This window comes from Prionailurus bengalensis, chromosome E3 (assembly GCF_016509475.1).
Source record: "Prionailurus bengalensis isolate Pbe53 chromosome E3, Fcat_Pben_1.1_paternal_pri, whole genome shotgun sequence".
NCBI lineage: Eukaryota > Metazoa > Chordata > Mammalia > Carnivora > Felidae > Prionailurus > Prionailurus bengalensis.
The window spans coordinates 32,422,294-32,444,167 of NC_057357.1; the positions used below are offsets into that span (position 1 = coordinate 32,422,294).

Below are 21,874 nucleotides of genomic sequence, written 5' to 3' on the forward strand. Positions count from 1 at the left end.
ATTCCAACTAACTGGGACATTATGGAGAAGGCAAACTATGGAGACGGTAGAAAGATCCGTGGTTGCCAGGGGTTGAGGGAGGGGGAAGGGTCAGAAGGTGGGACAGAGGTTTTTCCGGGTGGTGAAACTATTCCGTATGATACTATCATGGTAGACAAGTGATATTATGCTTTTGTAAAACTTGCAGAACTGCCTGCCACAAAGAGAGACCCCTACTGTCAACTACGGACTTTAGTTAGTAATATCATTGTGGGTCATCAAAGAGTCGCATGAGCTACTGACGGAGCCAGCTAGGAACCCCCAAAACAGTCCATTTTTTAAAAGATACAGAATATAATTTATTAGTGGTAGATGATCCATAGTCCAACAAAACTCTACAGCAACGTGGGAATATCATCTGACTCCCTTGATATTTACAATCTCAGGAAAAATAAGGCATGGTAAGTAGCAGAGAGCAGAAACCCACACTGAATTTGATCGTGAGAAAGTCATTCCATCCAGAAAACGTAAGAACTCTAAAATCATCATGCTGTGCACCTTACACTTCTACAGTGCTGTATGTCAATTATATCTCAATAAAACTGAGAATGGGGGGGGCAGGGGAAGCTTCCACACCAGAAGGTCGCTCCCTTACGGTGTCTCACTAAAAGTTATGATGCAGAAGTTTAGTTAATGCCTAAAAGTCATTCTCAACCTTGATTTTAGTTTCAACAAGAAACTTTCCGAGTGTTTCAACATCTCCAAGTGAGGAAGAATGACAGGTGTTACCATCCATATCTCCAAGGAATGTACCTTACATGGTTCAGAGACGAGAACCGTCTACTGTCTCTGAGAGGCTGCTGGTGTCCACAGCAGGAAAACGCTGTCTGACTTGCAAACTGGATATGGAAGTTGTCGATGGGAGAAGAGGCGGGCCACGAGGTCATTCCCATTTCCGGAAGTCTGTTTCCCTGCCCACAACCACAATTAAATCACCACCGGCAAGGAGTGACATTCAGATTCTGCATCGTAAAAACAGGGTCACAGCAGCAACAGAAAAAGTTATCAGCACTCGTAAAATGTGGAAAATGTAACATGAGATTTCTGCGGGCTTTAAAGGGAATTAGCACACGCAAACCAAAAGGGAACAAAAGCAAAAAAACAAAAACAGAGCACACATCTGCTTTTCATCTGCAAACAGTCGTCAAAGCAAGGAGCACGAGGGCCAAGTGGAGTGTCCCAGCGTTTAGAAATCCTACCTCCGGAGTCCTTGGTCAACCGAAGCTAAGCTCTTTGAGAAACGTTTAAGAAATAGACATAGGACGGTACCGGTGAAATCCACATGGTGTCGGAACCTAAATTGTTTCAGGATTTCTGCTGTTTTTAGCACTGGTTCCAATGTCATCTAAGGAATATTCCTGTGTAAATCCTCCACTTCCAGTTCCCACATGCTTTCATGGATGGGGTTGTCGGAAAGATCCGTCATCTTCACGGCCTGAAGGCAGGGCTCAGGGCTGCATGCCTGGACCACTCCCATCACCATTACATACTTTCCTGGAAGAAGAAAAGCCCATGGTGATGTTCACACTGATACAAACACAAAACGGAGACCCCCCCCCCCCCGTCCTTCAGAGAGCTTAATTTTATCAGAGAGGCGAATTAGAGACAAAAAAAGGTGGGGGGGGGAGAGTAGAAATCAAAATGCCAAGGCAGTCAGTGATCGATCGATCTAATATACACATAGACAATAGATGTATATCTATTTACATACATATATACATACATAGACAGTAAGTTCAACATTTAACGTGGACGATGACACCTGTATCTTCTTTGGCTCCTGGGTTAAAAATGTTGTAACAAAATTCAAGCGAGCTACCATCACGCGCAAAAACAATTACACCCAAAGGATGGAAGAGACTCCCATCCCAGGATGTTCTGAGGCAGGGGCAACCCTCCCCTCCCCCACCCAGCTTTTCTCTTATGTCTGTTTCTTGCCCAAACGCTACAGGGTATGTGGCTGTTCTCCGTGCACAGGGCCAGTCCAGTCCTCTTTCTGCAAAGACACCGCCCCGACAGCCACAAAGTAAATCCAACGGTCCGATGATGCCAGAAGAGCTCAGCCGGCCGCAGTACCCTTCCGTGCCACCCTGTTGTTCCAACTGCCCAGGACCAATCCCTGCCACCGGCTGGGCACATCCCAGCAAATCAACAAGAGAGCAAATGAACAAGAGAGTGGGTCGCCATCGGGACGATCGAATGACATATGAACCACAACTCTTCCCATTCCCTTGGGGGAAGTGGCTCTCCTTGAAAGCAAAACTTGGCCAGTCCGAACCACACACACCTCAATTGTGTAAAAAACCCCAAACACAGCAGGAAGGGCAGGCTCTCTGCCAGCCCCCAACGCGTGCCCCTGCGAGGCTGCTTTGATCGCAGGGCTTCTGAGTTTGCAGGCAGGCCCCAGGGCTCTGGCTGAAGGAAGCCCGGCAAGCAGACGCCTGCCTCTCTGGGTTTCTACCCCTTGCACGATGGGTTTAGGTTTCTCTGAACCCACCTCCAGATGCCACCGGAGCGAGCCATGTGGGGACCCTCGGGGACAGGGGCCAGTTCTAAAACTACACTTTGCCGATACCCTCTGCATAATTCTAACGCGCTGGGAGTCACAGAACCCTCAGAAAAAGAATGACTGAAGACCCGAGGCAAGACGACCATGCCCAAGCAGATCCCAACCAGGGGAGGTTAAGAGGAAATCTACACGAAGGAACACACAACTAAGTGGACGAGCTCACTGGTGTGAGCCCTCTCCCCCTGAGTTGAGACAATCCGGTTCGTAGTGTTCATTCTACCCACACCCCCCTCCTCTCCCCTTCCAGCGGCGTCTCTCCACGGTCTCCTTACTCTTCGCCACCATGCCCGCCCCCTCCTTTCCATCAGGCCTTCATCCTCCGCCCTGGACCCCTTCGATGGCTTCTACTCCAGACTCTCTCCAGCCACTTCCTCTTCACAACCACACCCACCCTGCTGGTGCCAAGACTGTTTTTCTCAAACAAAGCTCCAGCCTCCACACAATTCCATTTCTTATACTTGTCACATGTCGTGAAACCTTCTGATTGTTTTCCCGTCTGAAAATGCTAAAAAAAAAAAAAAAAAAAAAAAAAAAAGCCCAAGCATTTTCAGCTCACAGCCCTCTGAAGAGGCAGCAGCCTGTAGTTTGCTGACCCTGTGCTAGAGTAATGCTACAGCGAGGAGGGCAGAACGAGTCTGAAGGATGGGGCAAGGTCAGGTGAGGGGAGAAGGGAAAAGGAGCACTTCATAGTAACAATAATCGCATTTTTTTGAAACCTCACCATGAGCCAGGCACCACGGTAAGGCCTTCCTCTTTTTTTTTTTTTTTTTTTTTTTAACTGGATCCACACAACAGGCCCCTTTTTGACAAAGGCAGGACAGATCCAGAAAGGTTAAGCACTCCGGGCAGCTCAGCTAGAAAAGAGCAGAGCCAAGAATTCAACCTAAGTATAAAGATAAAGTGGTCCAAAAGACCCATCCTGGCCCTCCAGTCGTCAGGCCTACTGGTTCTCAGGAGTGTGGCCCCAAGGCCATCCATATCGGCAACACCTGGGAGCTAGTTAGAAGTGCAAATTCTCAGTCGCGGGGGCGGGGGTTCTGTCGGTTAAGGTTAAGCATCCGACTCAGGCTCGGGTCCGGATCTGTTCTGAGTTCGAGCCCCGCCTCAGGCTCTGTGCTGACAGCCCAGGGCCTGGAGTCCGCTTCGGATTCTGTGTCTCCTTCACTCTCTGCCCGCCCCGCCCCCCCGCTAGCGCGCTCTCTCAAAAATAAACAAATTAAAAAAAAAAAAAAAAAAGAAAGAAATGCAAATTCTCAGCCTCACCCAGACGTTTAAAAGCTCGGAGGGTGGAGGCCAGATATGAGTCCGAACAAGCCTTCGGGGTGTGTTTGAGCTGATTTAAGAGGCAAACGTTAAAGAACTACAGCCTAAGGCAGTTGCGCGAAGGAGGCGCAGCAGAAAGCTCTCCAAGAGTCTAAACTTTAGGGATGAACAGAGGCTGCCCGGTACAGGGTTTTCCAAAACCTGATGGGGGAGAAAAATCACCTGTGGGCAAGGGCCTTGTTACAAACACTGACGCCGGCGGTCCCTCCACCGCAGATTCCGACTAGGGGAGTCCCTGGATCCGAGCGTCTACGCCGGGTGCCGGCGAAGGTTACCAGCAGGTCAGCTTGACTGCGGGGGTGGGGGGAGGGGGCGGGGCGGGGGACCGGCCAGGCCCCGCCCCCAGCGGCCCACCACCGGGACCCGCCCCGCGTTCCAGTCTTGCCGTTACCTGGGGCCAGGCAGGGCCGCCCGCGCGGGACCCGCTCTAGGCCGCGCACCACGAAGGCCCCGCTCGGGTCCCGCAGCCGCGCCTCGCCGCCGCCCGCCGCCAGCACCGAGCCCTGCATCCACACGGTCACCAGCTCCAGCGGCTCGCGGCCCGCCGCCGCCCGCGACAGCCGCCACGCGCCCGGGCCGCCCTCCGCGTCGCGCCGCAGCTGCTCGGCCAGCACCTTGAGCGGCGGCGACCGCGGCAGCCGTACAGCCGCTGGGCCGCCGCGGGCGAAGGAGTCCGCTGCCCCCACAGCCGCCGCCGCCGCCGCCGCCATGCTTCCCTACCTCCGCTTTCCCGCCAACTTTGATAGGCAGCGGGGCCGGGGCCGTGGCCACCAATCAGGGGGTGTTCTGGCGGAACGGAGCAATCCTCGGCGTCGGGAGGCGGGGCTTCCCAGCCCGGCGGCCTCCACCGGTCTCCAGGAGTGCGCATGCGTACGTCAAGTAAATAAACGTCCCAAGCAGGTGGGTGGAGGGATGAAGCGAATCACAAGAGAATAAATACTTGGAGGGAGGTAAACAGCTTCTTGTTTCGACGCATCTCAAAACTTGATGTCTATGCCTGTCACCCGAGAATGTTTTCATCTTTACATCACCTTGCGTGGTAGGATTACTCTGAAGTTAAGCAATACTAGTTAATCCTGGAAGGAATAGTAGCATGATGAGGCCATGTTTATTGGGAGTGATAAAGAATCGAGTCACGAGAGAAGGCTGGGAAGAGGGACAGGGACAGCTGGCAAAAGTGACACTTTTATTACTATGTTCATGATATTTTAACAACAATAATTTAAAACTTAAAATACGTTGGTCACAAAATAAATGAACATTGTGGAAAACTTGCAGAAGAAAATCTGGAATAATAAAAAAAATTGTAAAAATCACTTCGAGATATCCACTGTTAACTTTTGGGTGTATTAGCATCCATATGTTGGACCTACAAATAATGTTTTCTGTATTTTTTCACTTAATAATGACATTTCCCCATATCAACAAATACCCTTTGCGGCCTCGCGAATGACTTCATGATGTTTCATTTGTCAGACCACCTGTTTAACCAGTATTCTACAGTTGGACTTTAAGACCATTTCCAACTTGTCATTGTGTAAACTCACTACTGTGAGCCTACTTAGAGCTGAATCTTTGTACGCGTTTCAGATAAATTCTTAGAAATGGAATTCCTCCCTAAAAAAGGGTAGGTCCCCAGTGAGCAAAATCCACAAATCCTTAACCAGGCAAATCCTTAAAGTCAAGACTAATCCTTAGGAGACTTTGTACTCCCAGGGCTCCTGCAGTCCAGAGGGTACTGTATATTCAGCAAGAGCTCGATCTTTCTAAAGCAGTTAAGATGCACTGAGCTTTGCAGGGAGAGTCCCATGGACTCCCACACCCTGTAAAGACTGTGTTCTACACAGATAAGGAAACAGACTCATGAAAGCTATGTGACTTGCCCTTGGCCTCTCTGCTTGTAGCCTCTGTGGGATCGTGGCCTCTACACCTCCACGCTGAGCTGTAATACAACCAGGCTGCTGGGCTGAGAAGGGAGCAGGCACATTAGCCAATAGAGAATCCAACCCTTCCTGTCTGGTGGGTCCCCAGTGCCTTCCCCTGGGCACCTGAACGCCAGAGAAGTGATGGTAAAGGGAGCTGGGGTAAAGGGAAAGGCCCCTAGGCAGCAGGCACTACACGTGCAGGGCTCAGAGAGGAGACAGCAGGAAGCAATGGAAACACTGCCAGCATTTCAGAATGGCTGGGATACAGAGTGCAAAGGCAGGAGTGGGCATAAACGAGGCTGTACCCACATAACCTCATTCCTTACGCTCGTTTCTCAGGAGACAAAAAGGAGGTTCAGGCCAATGACAGGCCTGTGAGGGGGAGAGCCAGGATTCAAATCCAAGTCCATCCAATCCCAAACTTCATGCTCTGGAACCACTCGTGTCATCTCACTGTCCTTCCTGGTGCCCCCCACCTCCCCCCCACCCCACCCCGCATCAAAGATGCCTCGTCACCTTTGCTTGTGCTGTCCTTGGCCTGACGTGCGTTCCCCCGAACTCTCCCAGTTGAAACCTGGCCCAGTCACCAAGTGCCTGCCCCCACTAAACCACTTTTATTCCGGGAGACGTTGTTGAGCTAATTTTTCAAGTCAGTTTCTCCCTTCAGGATCTGTCTGCGATCGTAATCTGGGGTGTCTTTTGACATTTGGGGCTGGGTAAGTGTGTATTGTGGAGGCTGTCCTATGTGCACTGTAGGACGTGGGGCAGCATCCCTGGCCTCCACCCACTAGATCCCAGTATGCCCTCCTATAGCTGTGACAACTGGAAATGGTTTCGGACATTGCCGATGCCCGCCCCTGCCCACCCCCCAGAAGAGCGACTTCCTCGAATCTACACGATTCACCGCACTCTGTCTTGACTCGGAAGTACTTGAATCTGTGTCCATCTCAACAGCTCTGCCAGGGACCCAGGCACAGATGCCAGCAGCGGCCAGGCAGGGAACCTGCTAGAGCAGTGAAAACCCGGCCTCCGTGTGGCCCAATAAATGGGCTGATCAAACTCAGCCCGTGGCTGCCACGCAGGAATGTGGGCCCACTGTTGCCAGATGTGATTTCTCAAGACATCGTAACGTATGATCGCCACATTAAAAAAAAAAAAAAATGTCGACAATGTATTCGGTGCTTAACAAATAAAAGCTGTCTGTGGTGGACTCTGGTCGGGGGGCAGCCAGTCTGCAAACTTGGCCTCTGCAATGCAAGCGTTTCTCCTTAGTACCCAGGTGGCTGGCGTGGTAACTGATGGGCAGGCAGCCCCTTGGAACCTCCTGAAAAAGATCTAAGGCGCTGCTGCATTTTGCCAGCTTCCGGGGTTGCAAAAGCCATGTCTGAAAGCACCATCGTGAGCAGGCCAACGGGTCTGGTAACACACACTGGGTGAGCCTGCCCTCCATGGAAGATTATCTCCCTCCCTACCCGTCACCCTCTCACCCTGGGCCTTGAGCAATCCCCTGTGCCTTTAGCAAATAAAGCAAGATCAAAGACCCTTGGAAGGGAATTTCCTGCCACCTAAGGACAAAGGTAAGACAAGGGGAATTCTAGGCCTTGACCTCGCATTCAGCCTACCCATTCACCAGTTCTCAGGCAGATCGGGCTAAAATGCTTCTGGTTGCCAGGAACAAAGACCGAACCCTCCCGCCCCCAGAAAAGAAGTTTATTCTGGAAGGATGTCCACGCAGTAACATCTTCAAAACAGCCATAGTTGTTGTTAGCTGAGCGTTTCCCATGTGCTAAGCACCATGCCAGGTACTTCAGGGGCAGAGTCTCAGCGAGGGAGTCGCCTCACGACAGCGCTAAGAAGTAAGTGCGTTTCTTAAGTCCGTTTTACAGATTAAGAAACTGAGGCTTGGAGAGGTGATGTGACCTCCCCCACCTCCACCCCAAAGACCACACAGCTAGTAAGAGGTGCAGCCCTCTCAGGTGCCTTAATAATCAGGTCCCCAGATGAGGGAGACTTTTACCCACTATCCTGGGTCATCCGGGGAGCAATTCCCTGGGGGATTAAAAAAAAAACCAAACAAACCAAAAATGAAAAAACAGTTCTATCAAACAAATCTTGGGGGCGCCTGGGTGGCTCAATCGGTTAAGCATGCAACTTCAGCTCAGGTCATGATCTCACAGTTCGTGAGTCTGCGCCCCGTGTCCGGCTCTGTGCGGACAGCTCAGAGCTTGGAGCCTGCTTCGGATTCTGTGTCCTCTCTCTCTGCCCATCCTCCACGCTCTCTCTCTCTCTCTCTCTTTCTCTCTCTCAAAAATAAAACCATTAAAAACTACAAAAAGCTTTAAAAAACCCAAATCCTGTAGTTAATGAGACGCACGCCAAAGGAAGCCAAAGGTGAGGGGGGCAGTATCTAGATGTCTCCAGCTTACTGTGAAACGTAGCAAAGGGGAAGGTGGTTTGCGGGGCAGGTAGAGGGGAGGACAGGTGGACAGACACGCAGTAAGGTGAGTAAACTCCAGAAGTTCTGGTGCTGGGCCAGCCCTGCAGAAGGGTCCTACTGGGGGGGGCAGGGGACTGGGCCTTTGTGCTCCGTACTGACCTGTCGCCGGAGGCGGGGGTGTAACTGAGGGCCATTCCCACAGAGGGACTCGGCTGGCCACCAGCAGCTGCCGGTTCTGCCAGCCTCTGGGGAGTGAGCCCTTCAGTGCAGAGGGCAGGCCTGACCCCTCCCGCCTGCCCAGTTCAGCTCAGCTGCCTTCAGTTCCCACCGACAAGCATGTATCCATTCAACAAGCAAGAAACAGGCACCCCCTGTACGGCAGGCTCCGTGCTGTCCCTGGGGCTGTCGGGATTTACAAGGAAGACCCGACCCCTGCCCAAAAGGGGTGAATACACTAGGAGGACAGACCTAGAAAGAGACACCACTAGATGTCCTCTCCCCCTCACTTCCTCCACTGCAACCCAGCTTGCCTCCCTTGGACACACCAGGCGCCCTCCCACGGCAGGACCTTTGCAGGTACCATAGTCTGTGAAGTTGGGAAATTCGAAATTCATTGTGTATTTGACACTAACAGCCCATCCTGGCACACTAGCCACAGTTCAAGGACTCAGTCACCTCATGCGGCTAGTGGTGACCACGTTAGAGCAGCTCTGAGCAGTGGAGGGTGGGGCCCCCTTAGCTGCTGGCTGCAGCTAAGGTCCTGGGTGCAAGGGACCCACATTTTCCTTGACTTTTCAAGAAATCCCAAACCACTGAGAAGGAGATCTATGCTATCTCTGGCAGATCCGTGAATGCCCCGAAGTCTGTCTGTAATCCTGCCAGCTTCCTGTCATTAATTCCTTCCTTAAGAAAGTTAGCTCTCGGGGCGCCTGACTGGCTCCGTTAGTGGAGCACGCGACTCTCAATACAATCTTAAATTTAGAAAAAAGAAAACAAAGTTAGCTTTTATCAAGCACTTACCGTGTGCCTGGCGCTATTACAAGCCTTTGCACACTTTGTCTCATTTAAGCCTCTTGATGGCCCTATAGGGTGGACAAAATCATTGTGCCCGTCTTAGAGATCAGAGAGGTCAAAGAAGGCACTGGGGAATCAGGAGCCCTGAGTCGAGGTCTTTCTCTACCACTGCTGGGCTGGGTGGCCTTGGGCAAGACTGACCTCTGAGCTTCAGCTTCCCTTTCTGTGGAATTTAGGGGCTGGGTCATCCTAACTCACGGCTTCCCTGCATATATAGGACCTCTGTCTGCAGCCAGACTTGGTAACGAATTCCCCAGGACTTCAACCTCTGGCCCCTGCAAGGAAATCCTCTGATCCCCAAGGAAATCCTCACCTGTCATGCCAATCCTGGCTGGTGAGCCCCTCACCGTGGGCAAAAACACAGCCAAAGACATAGATGAACCGCCTCCCCCCAAAAAATAGAGTGTGAGGCAACAATTATCGAGCCCAGACTCCACCTTAACCATCGTCTCCTTTCATCCCCACAATAATCCATGAGGTAGGTACTGTGGGTGTATCCATTTTACCCATGCAGAAGACCGAGACCCAAAGAGGTTTAACTCACCCAGGAGCAGGATCACGTATGCTCGCCATACCTAACCCAGCATTCCCACCCCTGGGTTCCTACCCTACGGAAATGAAAACTTAGGTCCACGCCGAAAGCATGGATGTTTGCAGCAGCTAGTTTGTGTTTGCCCCAGACAGAGACAGGTCAGATGTCATTCAGCAGGTGAACGGAGAAACAAACTGGTACATCCACACGCTGAAATACCACTCCGCGAGAAAAAGGAATAGACAGTGGGTAGATATGGAAAGTTGGATAAATCTCAAAAACATTCTATTGGGTACAAAAGAAAGCAGACCCAGGGGCGCCTGGGGGGGCTCAGTCGGTTAAGCGTCCAACTTCAGCTCAGGTCATGACCTTACGGTTCGGGGGTTCGAGCCCCGCGTCGGGCTCTGTGCTGACAGCTTGGAGCCTGCTTCGGATTCTGCGTCTCCCTCTCTCTCTTCCCCTCCCCCACTCACACTGTCTCTGTTTCGAAAATAAACATTAAAAAAAAAAAGAAAAGAAAGCAGATCCAAAAGTTCTCATCCTGTGGGATTCCACTTATATGACATTCTGGAATATTCTGGAATGGCTAAAACTAGGGGGACAGAAAACAGATCAGTGGTTGCCAGGGGCTGGGGGAGGCAGAGAGGACTGAATGGAAAAGGGGCTGCAGGAGGGCACCTTTTGGGGTGATGGAGTTATTTTGTGTCCTGGGTGTGGTGGTGGTCATTACACAAATATCTACCTGTGTTACAACTCATACAACTGTATGCTCACACACACACACACCCAGAGCAGAAGCCCAGCCCCAGGCTAAGGTGGCTCCAGGCCTGCCTGTGGTGATGGTTCCGGCCCAGCCAGGAAACGCCACTGCCTCTTTCCCTCTTTGGCGGACTCAGCCCAGGGACGAAGCAAGTTCAACCACGTATAAGTTAATGCTTATAGAGTCTGGGGTTGGGGGAAGGGAGGGGAGGGGGAGGAAGGAGCGGGGAGTGACTGCTAAACAGGTACATGGCTCCTTTTGGGCTCATGAGAATGTTCTGGAAATAGGTTGAGACACTGGTTGTACACTTGTGAATGTGCCGAACGCCACTCTGTGTTTTGGTTTTTTATTTGAGAGAGAAAGAGTGTGAGTGGGGGAGAGGGACAGAGAGAGAGAGGGAGAGAGAGAGAGACTCTCAAGCAGGCTCCGTGCTCAGCTCGGAGCCCAACGCGGGGCTCGATCCCACGACCCTGGGATCATGACCTGAGCCGAAATCAGGAGTTGGCTGCTCAACCAACTCAGCCAACCCAGGTGCCCCTGAATCGCATGTTTTGAAATGGCTGATTTTAGATGATATAAATTTCACCTTTATTTTTACACAGGGGGAAAAAAAAGAAAAAAAGCTCAAACCAGAAAACAAAAACCTATCCAGGCGTAACCATGCCCTACCTCTATCCTCAAGAACCAGGTTTCAGAGGAAGTCCAGGGACTCACCCAAAGCCACGCAGCCAGGCTGAGGCTGCCCCTGAATCAGTAGCTTTCGAAGCCTGAATCCTTTCCCCTGGACCTATGTGATAAGATGGGTTAAACATTACCCCCCAAAAAAGTGACTTTTTATCAGCTGGAAGCCCGGGCTGGCCGTTTCTCTTTTGCCACGGATGACCTCGGATCAGTGTAGGTGGGGCTTGGAAAAACATTTCCCAAACCAAAAATGGGGACAGAAGCCAGTCCAGGGTTCCTTCTCCCCTGAGTAGTGTGACCTGATTTATGTGAACATTCGCCCAGATGTTTAAAGAAACACCCAGGCCAAGATATACTCGTAACAGACCCCCTTTCCCAAAATGATCACAGTTCTGTGAAAGCGGAACTGTTTTAGACCGTCAAGAGCGGGCTCCACACGCACGCTTGTACAGAAAGAAAAAACCTTCTGAGCCAAGGGGTGAATAGGCACGCCTTATCTCATCGGGCGGGAAGGAAAAGTGGGGCACTAGGGATGTCCAAGTGGCCCCCCAAGGGCAGCAAGTGCTTGGGTTTAGGCTGAGGGCAGAGGGATGGACAGGATCACCTCCCCTCCCTCCCCCCTGCAGCCCACCAAAGCCTCAAAGCAGTGTCTCCAAACCCGAATGCCTCAACCGTCAGAAAGGGGTAGTTTCCCAACAGTGCCGGGACTGTGGTTTTGTGGGGGGCCGTGACCCTCATTATAGGTTCACCGAGGCATACGGCCGGGTGCTCACCTCTGAGGGACTCAGACTTCAGCCTTGCAAAACAGCGACACTCCTGAGCGAGCCCAGCTGGAAACAAAGGAAGTATGAGTCAACCCTGACAGGTTCTTAAAAACGGCTGCATTTAGGTGCTGCAGGCAGGCCAGAGACGGGTCTGTGTGAGCCTGGGCTGGGAGCCAGGTGCCAACACCCCCCACCTCCCAGCCATCCTCGGGGACCTGTGGGCAGCGGGCTAGCTAGAGGGGGCCGGGTAGCACCAGCCGGGGAACTGGCGGGGAGACACTTCCACCCAGGCACCTGCTGCAGGGGAGTGGGCTTGGGGAGCGGGAGGGAGCCAGGCTCCAGGAGGGACGGCCTGGGGAGCCCTTGGACAAAGGGGAGAAGGACCCCGGTTGCGTGCGAGCACAACCTCTGAGCCGTACTGCCGACCGGCCAAAGAGACGTGATGTGGCCCCATTTCACAGAGGAAGACCAAGTCTGATCCCTTTAGTCATTTCTTCTTTCGACAAGCCTTCACCCAATGCCTGCTACGTGCCAGATGCCGGAATGTGGTAGCGAACGAAACAGACAAGGACTGTGATTTTATGAAGTTTGCAGTTAGGTGAGAGGTGAGGAGGAGGAAGGAGAGACCGGCTTCTGGTGATGGGCGTGCACATGAAGGAGCTCAACCAGGAGCAGGGAGGGAAGACCTTTACCCGGAAAGGCTCTGCCCACTGCAATGCTTAGTTTGAGACCCGAATGATGAGTGATCCCGGGAAGGGCACTGCAGGCAGACGGGGCAGCAGACGCAAAGGCCCTGAGGTGGGAATGACTTTCTGAGGGCCAGACAGCCCAGGGTTGTGTGCAGTGAGTGAGGGGGTAACAGGCAGGGGTGGGGGGACTGTCAACAGGGGTGCACGGCGGGGGGGCCTGATCAGGGAGAGACTCATGTTTTGTTCTAAATGCAGCAGGGCTTGTCTAGGGTTGGGGGGCGGCGTGGAGACAGGCGTGCTCTGCTTTTCATTTTTGTAGCCGCTCCTGGCTGCAGTGTGGAAAACAGACCGTGGGGGCAGGGAAGCGGAGACAGCCAGGAGGCTGTCACTGCAGTGACTGGAGGTGTCTGACGCTTAGGGCAAGGAGGCATCGGAGAGGTGAAGAGAAGTGGCTGGTCTCAGCACCCCCCCCAAGCCCCCCAAACATGGCCTGATAAGGGGTAACAAAGAAAGGAGTCAAGGATAACACCCTGCTTGGGGGGCTTGAGCATCTGGGCTCAGGCAGGTGCCCCTGACTGAGACACAGATGGTTGGAGCAAGGTCCCCCGGCAGGAACTGACTGTCCCCCCTTCTCCCTGTAACCCCCAGCACCCCCAAAGGGAAGCCCAGAGTGCCCTGCCTTCCCACCTCTCCTGGCTTCCTTCTGTCTATCCTCACCTCAGGCTACTCCCCACGCACAGAGCCCTTCCCACGCTGTCCCCTGACGTAGCATCTCTGTCCCACCTCCACGTCTCCGCCGCTCGGGCCCTCCTGCCAGAGGGCCCTTTCTCCCTTGGGCTGAGAGGGAGCCCCCCCCGGTCCCCTGCACACCCCCCCACCCCGTGTTAGGACACCTCTGATGGGCTGGGGAGGGCAGCGGCTCTAAAGGCACGGCCTACTGGATTTGAATTCCACCTTGACCACCTCCTAGCACGTGCAAGTTCCTTGACAGGACTGCATCTCTACATCTGCACCGTGGGGTTGAAAACACAGGTCGCTACCACAGTGGGGCAGGTGCAGGTTTAAAGAAGGAGCACTCACTCCTTCGGCTCCTGGACCGTGAGAAGCGTCGCCAAGGGCCGGATGGTGTTTTCCCTGACGCAGGGAAGCAACCACTCGTGGGTATTTCTGCACTCGGACCCCCACGCTAATTTGGGGAAGCGTGTACGGGGGTACAAAGAGGCCGGCACCCGCCAGGAGGACCATTTCACGTGAGTCTTCAAAGGGTCACCCGACGGACGCACGAATGGCTGCGTGAATGCACCCCACACCCCTGCACAGAGGATGTCCTCTCCTGCTTTTCCAGGAGGGGAAACTGAGGCCTGGGCCCACACAGCTGGATATGCTATGCGTGGGGGCGGGCTCCTTCGCGAGTCTTTCTCTGGCCAGCGGGGACCCCGAGACGGGTCCCCAAGAACCCTGGGTAGGGCACGCCTTCCCTGCGTCCCCTGCACTCGGTTTCACGCCACAGCTGCCACCGGGGCCAGATGTCCTGCCCTCATTTACATCCCTTCTACACCCTGCAGCCAGAGGAGCGAGAAGGGGAAGCCACAGGTCGGACCCAGCCCAGGTCACAGTGCCTGCTGCCTTGGCCATACAGAGTCTGCTGGAAACCAGACCATGGGGTTTACAGGAATCAGGGCCTCTGAGCAGCACCAAATGTGAAAGCAAAACCCACACCGGCACACACACACACACGTGCACACGGAGGAACACGCGTGCGCGGGCACGCACACATGCACACACGCGTGCAGGCACACGCAGATGCCGACGGCGCGCCCGTGCCCCAGCACACGCGCGCCGCTCCCTACAGACCACCCCCATCCCGAGTGGCGAACTCTGGCCACCCCACCCCCCAGCAAGCCCCCCACCCCAGCAATCGCAGCTGCCTGAAAGACGGGCGGGGAGCCCTGGGTTGGGGCGGGGGCTCCTTCGCTGCTAGCTTGGTGCCTTCCATCAAGGGGTTAGCCCTCCCGGACCTCGGTCTCTGTCATTACTAAAGCAGAGACGATCACAATTAAACAACAACAACAACAACCCGCTTCCTTGAGAAGGGGGCTCGTGGCCAGCCGAAGCACAAAGTACGTGCTCAGGAAAAGCCTGTCAAAGGACTCAAAACAATACTCACGACAGATGGAGGACCTTCCGTGTCTATAGGTGGAACCCCGTGAATGCTCACAGCTCATCCAGGAGGCAAGAGGGCTCTCACCTTACAGAAGAGGAAAACTGAGGCCCCCAAGGTAAAGGCGTCTCGTCCAGGGCCCCAAGGTCTACGCATCTCCTGACCCCAGCCCCCCAGCATGTCTGTACAGACAGACACAGACCCGCCGGGCCCACCCAGTGCCGTCCCCGGGGAGTCTCCCTGGCCCTCCATGCCCCACAGGTCCTGGAAGGGTCCCTGGCCGGCTGGCATCCGGGGCCAGTGAGCAGGGTCCCCGGCAGCCGCGTGGAGGGGGCTGTAAAGGAGAGGACTTGTCCGGGGTCACCCAGTATATAGGGTCTCTGGGGCCACCGTAACAAATTACCATGAACTAGGCGGCTTAAAACAATAGATACTGATTCTCTCACCTTTCTGCAGGCCAGAAGTTCAAAATCAAGGTGGCAGCAGGACTGCGCTCCCTCTGGAGGCTCTGGGGTACACGCCTTCCTTCCAACTTCTGGCTCTGGGGCTGCGTGATTCCGATCTCTACCTGCACCTTCACCCGGCCTCCACCCCTCTGGGTCTGTGTGTCCAAATCTCCTGACCTTCTCTGAAAAGGACACGCGCCACTGGGTTGGGGACCCAACCTAAATCCAGATGTTCTCATTGAAAGATCCTTAATTATACCTGCAAAGACCTTTTTTTCCCCCAAATAAGACCCCATTCATAGATTCTGCGTCTCTTTGAGGGACACGATTCAACCCGCTGTACTCGATGAGTCAGGGGCAATACAAGGCATAGCCCTTCCTGCAGCCCAGCTCTTAACTGAGGTGTCATTAACATGACCAGAGTGGGGACAAGAGACAGATTTTGGAGGCCCTCAGCCTGGCTCGGAATCCTGACCTTACCTCTTTATGTGCTGTGGGACCACAAGAAAGGGATGCGCCCTCTCTGTGCCTTGGTTTCTTTACCCATAAAATGAGGATAAGACAGACCTTGCCTCCTAAAGGAAATTAAATGAGTCGATACATGTAAAGCCTCAGAAAGGTGCCTGTCTGGAACCTAGAAAGCTCTCAATAAATGTCTGATGAATAAATACATAAAATCACGTCTGGAATAATTTGAATGCTCCGTACATGCTAACTACTGGCTGAGGGAGGTGTTGGGGAGGAAAAATTTTCATCTTCCCCTGAAGGTTCTTCGTGCTGGTCTAAGAATTAAATTGACATGAGACAGACGAAGAGGAGAAAGTCAGATTCAATTACATACCTACAGAGGCCCCACAAGGATTAGGAGGCCCATGGGCAGTCAGGCTTCTATGGCATCCAGAGCTGAGGAGAAGGGGTAGGGCTCTGGGAGGGCACAGGAAGAGGAAAAAGAGTAAATGTTTGGTAAGCAAATGTTTGCTGGGACACTTAGAAGCAGTGGGACACAGAGAAGAATTTTAGCCGACCGACTTTGCCAGCTATCTCCCTGCCCTCGTTCATACTATGTTGGGATTGTCTGTGCGGACAGCTCCCTTCCCGCAACAGGCCCTCTGTCTAAATATGTTCAAGCAGTTAGGAGGATGGTCAAAGGTTCTTCCTGAGCCCTCTGTTTCTTTTCTTTGTTCTTTTTTAATGTTTGTTTATTTTTGAGACAGGGAAAGAGACAGAGCATGAATCCGAAGCAGGCTCCAGGCTCCGAGCTGTCAGCACGAGCCCGACACGGGGCTCGAACTCGCAGACTGTGAGATCATGACCTGAGCCGAAGTTGGACACTCAACCAACCGAGCCACCCAGGCGCTCCCAGAGCCCTCTGTTTCTAAAAAATAATCAACCTAAAATAATCTACACGCCAAAGAGACACATTTTGGGGTGGCAAAATTTGCTCCCCTAAAGTGGCTGGTAATTATTTCAAAGGATTCTTCACCAAGCATCTCCCTGGGTTCCCCGGTTCAATGCCCACACCCCAAGAGAGGTGGAGAATGTCACGCCTGGCCCACTTGTCAGATGAGAACACTGAGTCTCAGTGGGGTTCGGGGACGGCCGCTAGCCTGGTATCCTGGCCCCGGGGGATGGTTCCAGACTACGTCTGACCCCCAACAATGGCTTCAAAGCAAAAAGCGAAAAGCAGGACAATTGCAAAATTGTGTCATGAAGCTAATGCTACTCCTGGCAGGCAGTACGACGAAGAGCCGCGGGTCTCCGATGGCAGTCCCCAGGCTGACGGCATCAGTGTCACCCATGGATTTGCTAGCAATGCACATTCTGGGGCCCAACCCCAGAGCCCTGTAGGCAGGGCTTTTCCAGGGGCTGCTAACGCATGCGGAAGTTTGAGGACCCCTGGCCTGGGGGTGCAAAGTGCAGATGGAGAGCGGGCCACCCTGGGCTGGAATCCAGGATCTGCCACCTCATCAGTGGGTGTCCCCACCTCCCAGCTGGAAACGGATCGAGTCTGGTGCCGCGGGCCGCACCGAGGCCTCGTCGAGTTCACACCCGACACTGTGTAGGTGCTGGCTGATCACCGTAATTCTTCGATTTAGGGACCAACTTTCACCGGACATGACGAGTGCACACACGTGTGTGCACATTCCTTTCAGGAAGGGGTGAAAACTGGAGATGTTAATTGGTCTCTTCAAAACCGTACTTGGTGAGTTTTTAAGGTTGGTGGTTAACTTTCCAGTGGAGTCTGCTGATCCTTGAGACCCTAAAATCAGCGAACCAGTGCTTGAAGACGGGAGGTCACTGGCCCTTTCACAGGTGGGTAAACCGAGGCTCCCCAACAGCCCCCTGGGAACTGAGACAGTGGTAGCAGCTGGCTCTCGGGCCCTGCTGGGAGTGCCAACCCCCCAGGAATAGCAGTTGGCTTCCGTGGAAATTCCACTGAACTGCCCTGGGCGGGCAATCGGGAACAGGGAATTCCGGGAGATGGGGCCTGTCCCCAGGTGCCCGAATATCTTTACAACCTCGCCTGGGCAGAGGGAACCCAGAGGGAGCCACGACACTGCTAGGCTTGCGTCTGAGAAATCAGCAGCTCAGGGATGATACCAATGACCACAGCAAAAATCCCAGGTGCCATTTACGGTCACCTGTCCTACAAGGGGAGAACACTCCTACCTTACAGCTGAGGACGCAAAGGCCCAGAGTTGAAGCTGTGAGCCCAAGGTCACAGAGCTGCTGGGGGGCAGAGGAAGGATTTGAACCAAGGTGTGTCGAGCCTCAGGGTCTGGGAGATTTGCAGGTCTGGGGGGCCTCCGGGCACTGCTGGCCAGCACTCTCAAAGCCCAGCCTGGCCTGACCGAGGCTGAGGAGGAGGGAGGTTATGGCTCCCAACACCCATCTCTGTCCCTCTCTACCTGCCAAGGAAGAGGAAGCTGGACAGAGGGGGGTTGGGGGGGGTGGCAGATCCACAGAAGATTCATCACCAGTCAGAGGGGAGATTTGGGGTCCCCCCACCTCACTCGATTTCCAGGCAGGCCACCCAGACAGCAGCGTCAGACATGGGGTCAAGTAGGACCTAGAGGCTGGGGGGTGTGCCCCTCGGCCTCAGCTTCTGCATCCAAAGAATGGCGTCACATCCCCGACCCCCGGGGATCTCTGAACTCTCAGAAGCCACAGGAGAGGCAACACCGGCCCACTGTTTCTGGTCTCTGCCTGTCGTCCCCAGAGAGCACAGTGGTGGGACTCAGGAGTCCGAATGCAGAGAGGCTGGGACCAATGCGGAAGGGAGGGTGGGACGCTGGGCTTTACAGCAAGGACACTAAGCCTGAGAGAAGTTGAGTAGCAGCCCGTGGTCACACAGCAGGTCGGTAAAGAGCCGATTCTGACCTCGCACACCAGTTCTGGAGCCCACGCTGCACCACTCAGCCCCGCGGCCCTGGGGGACTGGGGACTCCATGAGGAAATAATGGAATGAGTGAGGCAGGGACAAGGCGCAACATGGTGGCGGGGGAAGGCGGTGAGGAGGGGACCGCGAAGGGCTCTGCTGTGCCTTAGCAGCGATCTTACTTCTTGGAACCTGTCCTGTGGAAATGCTCCCCTGCCTCCTCCTGGGGGCTAAGCAACAGTGCAGCTGGCTTTGTCTCCCCATCCAGGGACCACACGCATTCCCTGAAAAAGGCTCTCTGTCCTCTGGCCCCTGAAGGTCGGGGAGGGGCACAGACAGCACTGTGGGTGGCCAGGCCCAGGGATGGTCCCTTACCCATCACAAGTCCCTCATAAGACCATTCTTGGGCTGGGGAATTTCCTCAGTGGTACTGAATGCTGTTTTAGTCCCCAGCCATAGGGCACCCCACACGGTCTGGGCGCGTGTGATTCTTTTCATTGAGGTACACCCTACGTCCAGTACAGTGCACTCATCTCAAGCCTGTGGCTCGATCAGGTTTCACACGCACTCTTGAAAGTCCCTGCCCAGATCCACATTCCAGCCGCCTCTCCAGGGAGCTTTTGGAAATGCAGCATCTACCCCATGAGCATCTACCTAGTGGGTCAGAATCTGTCTTACACTGAATGAGACCTCAGGGGAATAATGGGCCCATAGCAGTGGGAGCCCTCGGTGGGGCTCATGAAACCCCCCGCACTTTCTCAAGCATGTCTGTGCGCTGCCTCGTTCAAGCTGTACAAGCCTAGGAGGCAGAAGCTATTATGATCATATTAATATCAATACCATGTCGATATAAATGTGAACAGCTTATCTACAACGTGCCACTTTACAGGGGAGAAAGCAAATCTTGGAGAGGTTTGACAACTTGCCCAAGAGTGCTACAAAGCGGGCCCGTCCAGATGTGAACGCCCACCGCCTGAGTCCAAAGCCCTCAGAGAGTGAGCATCACAGGACGGCCGTCCAACAAGCTGGTTTAAGAAAGAAAGCTTCCTTCTTTTCTTTCCTCCTTTGAAAAAAAATTTTTTATTGCTTATTTATTTTTGAGAGACAGAGACAGAGCGTGAGCGGGGGAGGGTCAGAGAGAGAGGGAGACAGAATCCGAAGCAGGCCCCAGGCTCTGAGCTGTCAGCACAGAGCCCGACGCGGGGCTTGAACTCACAAGCTGTGAGATCATGACCTGAGCTGAAGTTGGATGCTTAACCGACTGAGCCACCCAGGCGCCCCATCTTTCCTCCTTTGAGAAAGAACCCCACAATAACAACGCATGTGTACAATTTAAACAGAAATTCAAAGCATCCAAAGGCTTCCAGAAAACAGTCAGCAGCCTTCTCGGCCAGCCCCAGCCTCCCAGCTGCCCCTTCCTGGGGGCAACCGTTCTGATCAATTTCCTGTGCTCTACAGGTTCCAGCACACGGAAATAAGTCGTGTTTTCTCCCACTTACGCAAATGCGAGCCTTTCCTACATCCAGACCTGCCCCTTGCTTTTATCACCCTGTACTTTGTCACCCTATCGGCACATAAAACCCGGGTTACAATGTGGATGCACCATAATTCACCCTGCCGCTTCCCGACTGCGGGGCAAACAGGTTGTTTCCGGTCTTTTACGACCGTGGCAGGGCCTTGCCCTGCCACTCGGCTGCCCTGCGCGGCCTGATGCCCCCCGGAAGGTGGAGGCCCTGCCCCTGTCGGGTGCAACGTTGACCTTGGCAGTTAATAGGAGTGTTTCTAAACTGCCAGGCTTGGACAGGGCTCAAGATGCTTGGTGCCTCTGGAGCCTGCATCCTGGGTCGGGACTGACAGGAAGGGTCCAGAGCTGCTTTCCAAGAAACTGAAAATGGAACCAGAGAAAGCGGTTAGCAGCACCCGAGGCTCCTTGGGAGGAGGAAACCTGACTGTGTAGCCACTTTACCCTCTAGAGACAAGGGCCTGGAGCCTCCCTTTCCCTGAATTTCCTCACCCCACCCCAACCCCCCCCCCCCCCAAAGCCTCTCAGGCTTGAGCTTTGCCTTGGACCAGGGCCTGGAAGGCAGTGGAAGCTTTTCAGTGCCAAGCCCAATGCACATATTGGTTCATTTAATCCTCAAAAACATACTGAGATAGGTATGGTTATTATGCCCATTCTACAGAGGGGGAAAGTGAGGTCAGACAGGTTAAGATCAGACCAGGGATTCCTCACGAAAGGTCTCATGCACACCCACCCCCACCTCATGGCCTGTGGCCTGGGGTTCACCTGTGACCCCGACCCCAAATGAGAAGTCACTTCGTGACACACCCACCTGAAGGTGCAAAACGAAAAAGGCAAGAGCAGGTGTGGTGAGCATGGGGGGGCCACTGGGAGTTCTGTCCTCTGTGCGTGTGTGTATGGGGGAGGGGGGTGGTGTGTGAGCTGTTACAACGTTGCAGAAATCTGGCAACATTTACTAAGGCTGGACACGTCAGAGGATATGCCCAAGAGAAATGTAGCCATGTGTTCTCCAAAAGACCGTGTAAGAATGCTCTCAGATCAGTGCTATTCGGAACAGCCCATGCTGCACGGTCCCATTTAGGACGATAGAGAACGAAGGAAGATTCTGGTGTGAAACAGTCTGATCCCCAGGGACCTGTTTCTTTCTTCCTTCTTTCTTCCTTTCCTTCTTTTCTTTCTTTCTTCCTCCCTTTTGTCTGTCTGTCTTTCTTTCTTTCTTTCTTTCTTTCTTTCTTTCTTTCTTTCTCTTTCTCCTTCCTTCCTTCCCTTCCTTTTTCTTTTCTTTCTTCCTTTTCTTTCTTTCCTTTCTTTCTTTTGAGAGGTTGCAAGTGAGTGAGGGGCAAGAGAGAGAGAGAGAGAATCCCATGAGGGGCAGAGAGAGAGAGTGAGGGGGGAGAGAGAAAAGAAGGGTCATGCAAAGCGTGGCTCAAGCTCACCCAGTGGGGGGGGGGGGACTCGAACTCACGAACTGTGAGATCATGACCTCAGCTGAGGTCAGATGCTGAAGCGACTGAGCCACCCAGGCACCCCCAGGAAGAGGTTTTGTGGGTGCAGGGCCCGCAGAGCTGTGTTT

General features: G+C 53.6%; 1 protein-coding gene across 1 annotated transcript; it reads right to left on the bottom strand.

The window, feature by feature from the left end:
• Nucleotides 1–313: 313 nt before the first annotated feature.
• Nucleotides 314–5,201, bottom strand: RMI2 (RecQ mediated genome instability 2). The gene is made up of 2 exons (XM_043560526.1): nucleotides 4,323–5,201; nucleotides 314–1,533 (listed from the first exon to the last, which is right to left on the bottom strand). The coding sequence occupies exons 1-2, from the start codon at nucleotides 4,639–4,641 to the stop codon at nucleotides 1,385–1,387; spliced, it is 468 nt and encodes a 155-aa protein (XP_043416461.1). The 5' UTR covers nucleotides 4,642–5,201; the 3' UTR covers nucleotides 314–1,384.
• Between the last annotated feature and the right edge of the window lie 16,673 nt (nucleotides 5,202–21,874).

Excerpts from the sequence above, each read along its gene's own strand:
- RMI2 (XM_043560526.1), bottom strand. The coding sequence starts at position 4,641 with ATGGCGGCGGCGGCGGCGGCGGCTGTGGGGGCAGCGGACTCCTTCGCC. Across the intron at positions 1,534-4,322 it reads GCGGCCCTGCCTGGCCCCAG|GAAAGTATGTAATGGTGATG; the intron begins GTAACGGCAAGA and ends TTCTTCTTCCAG.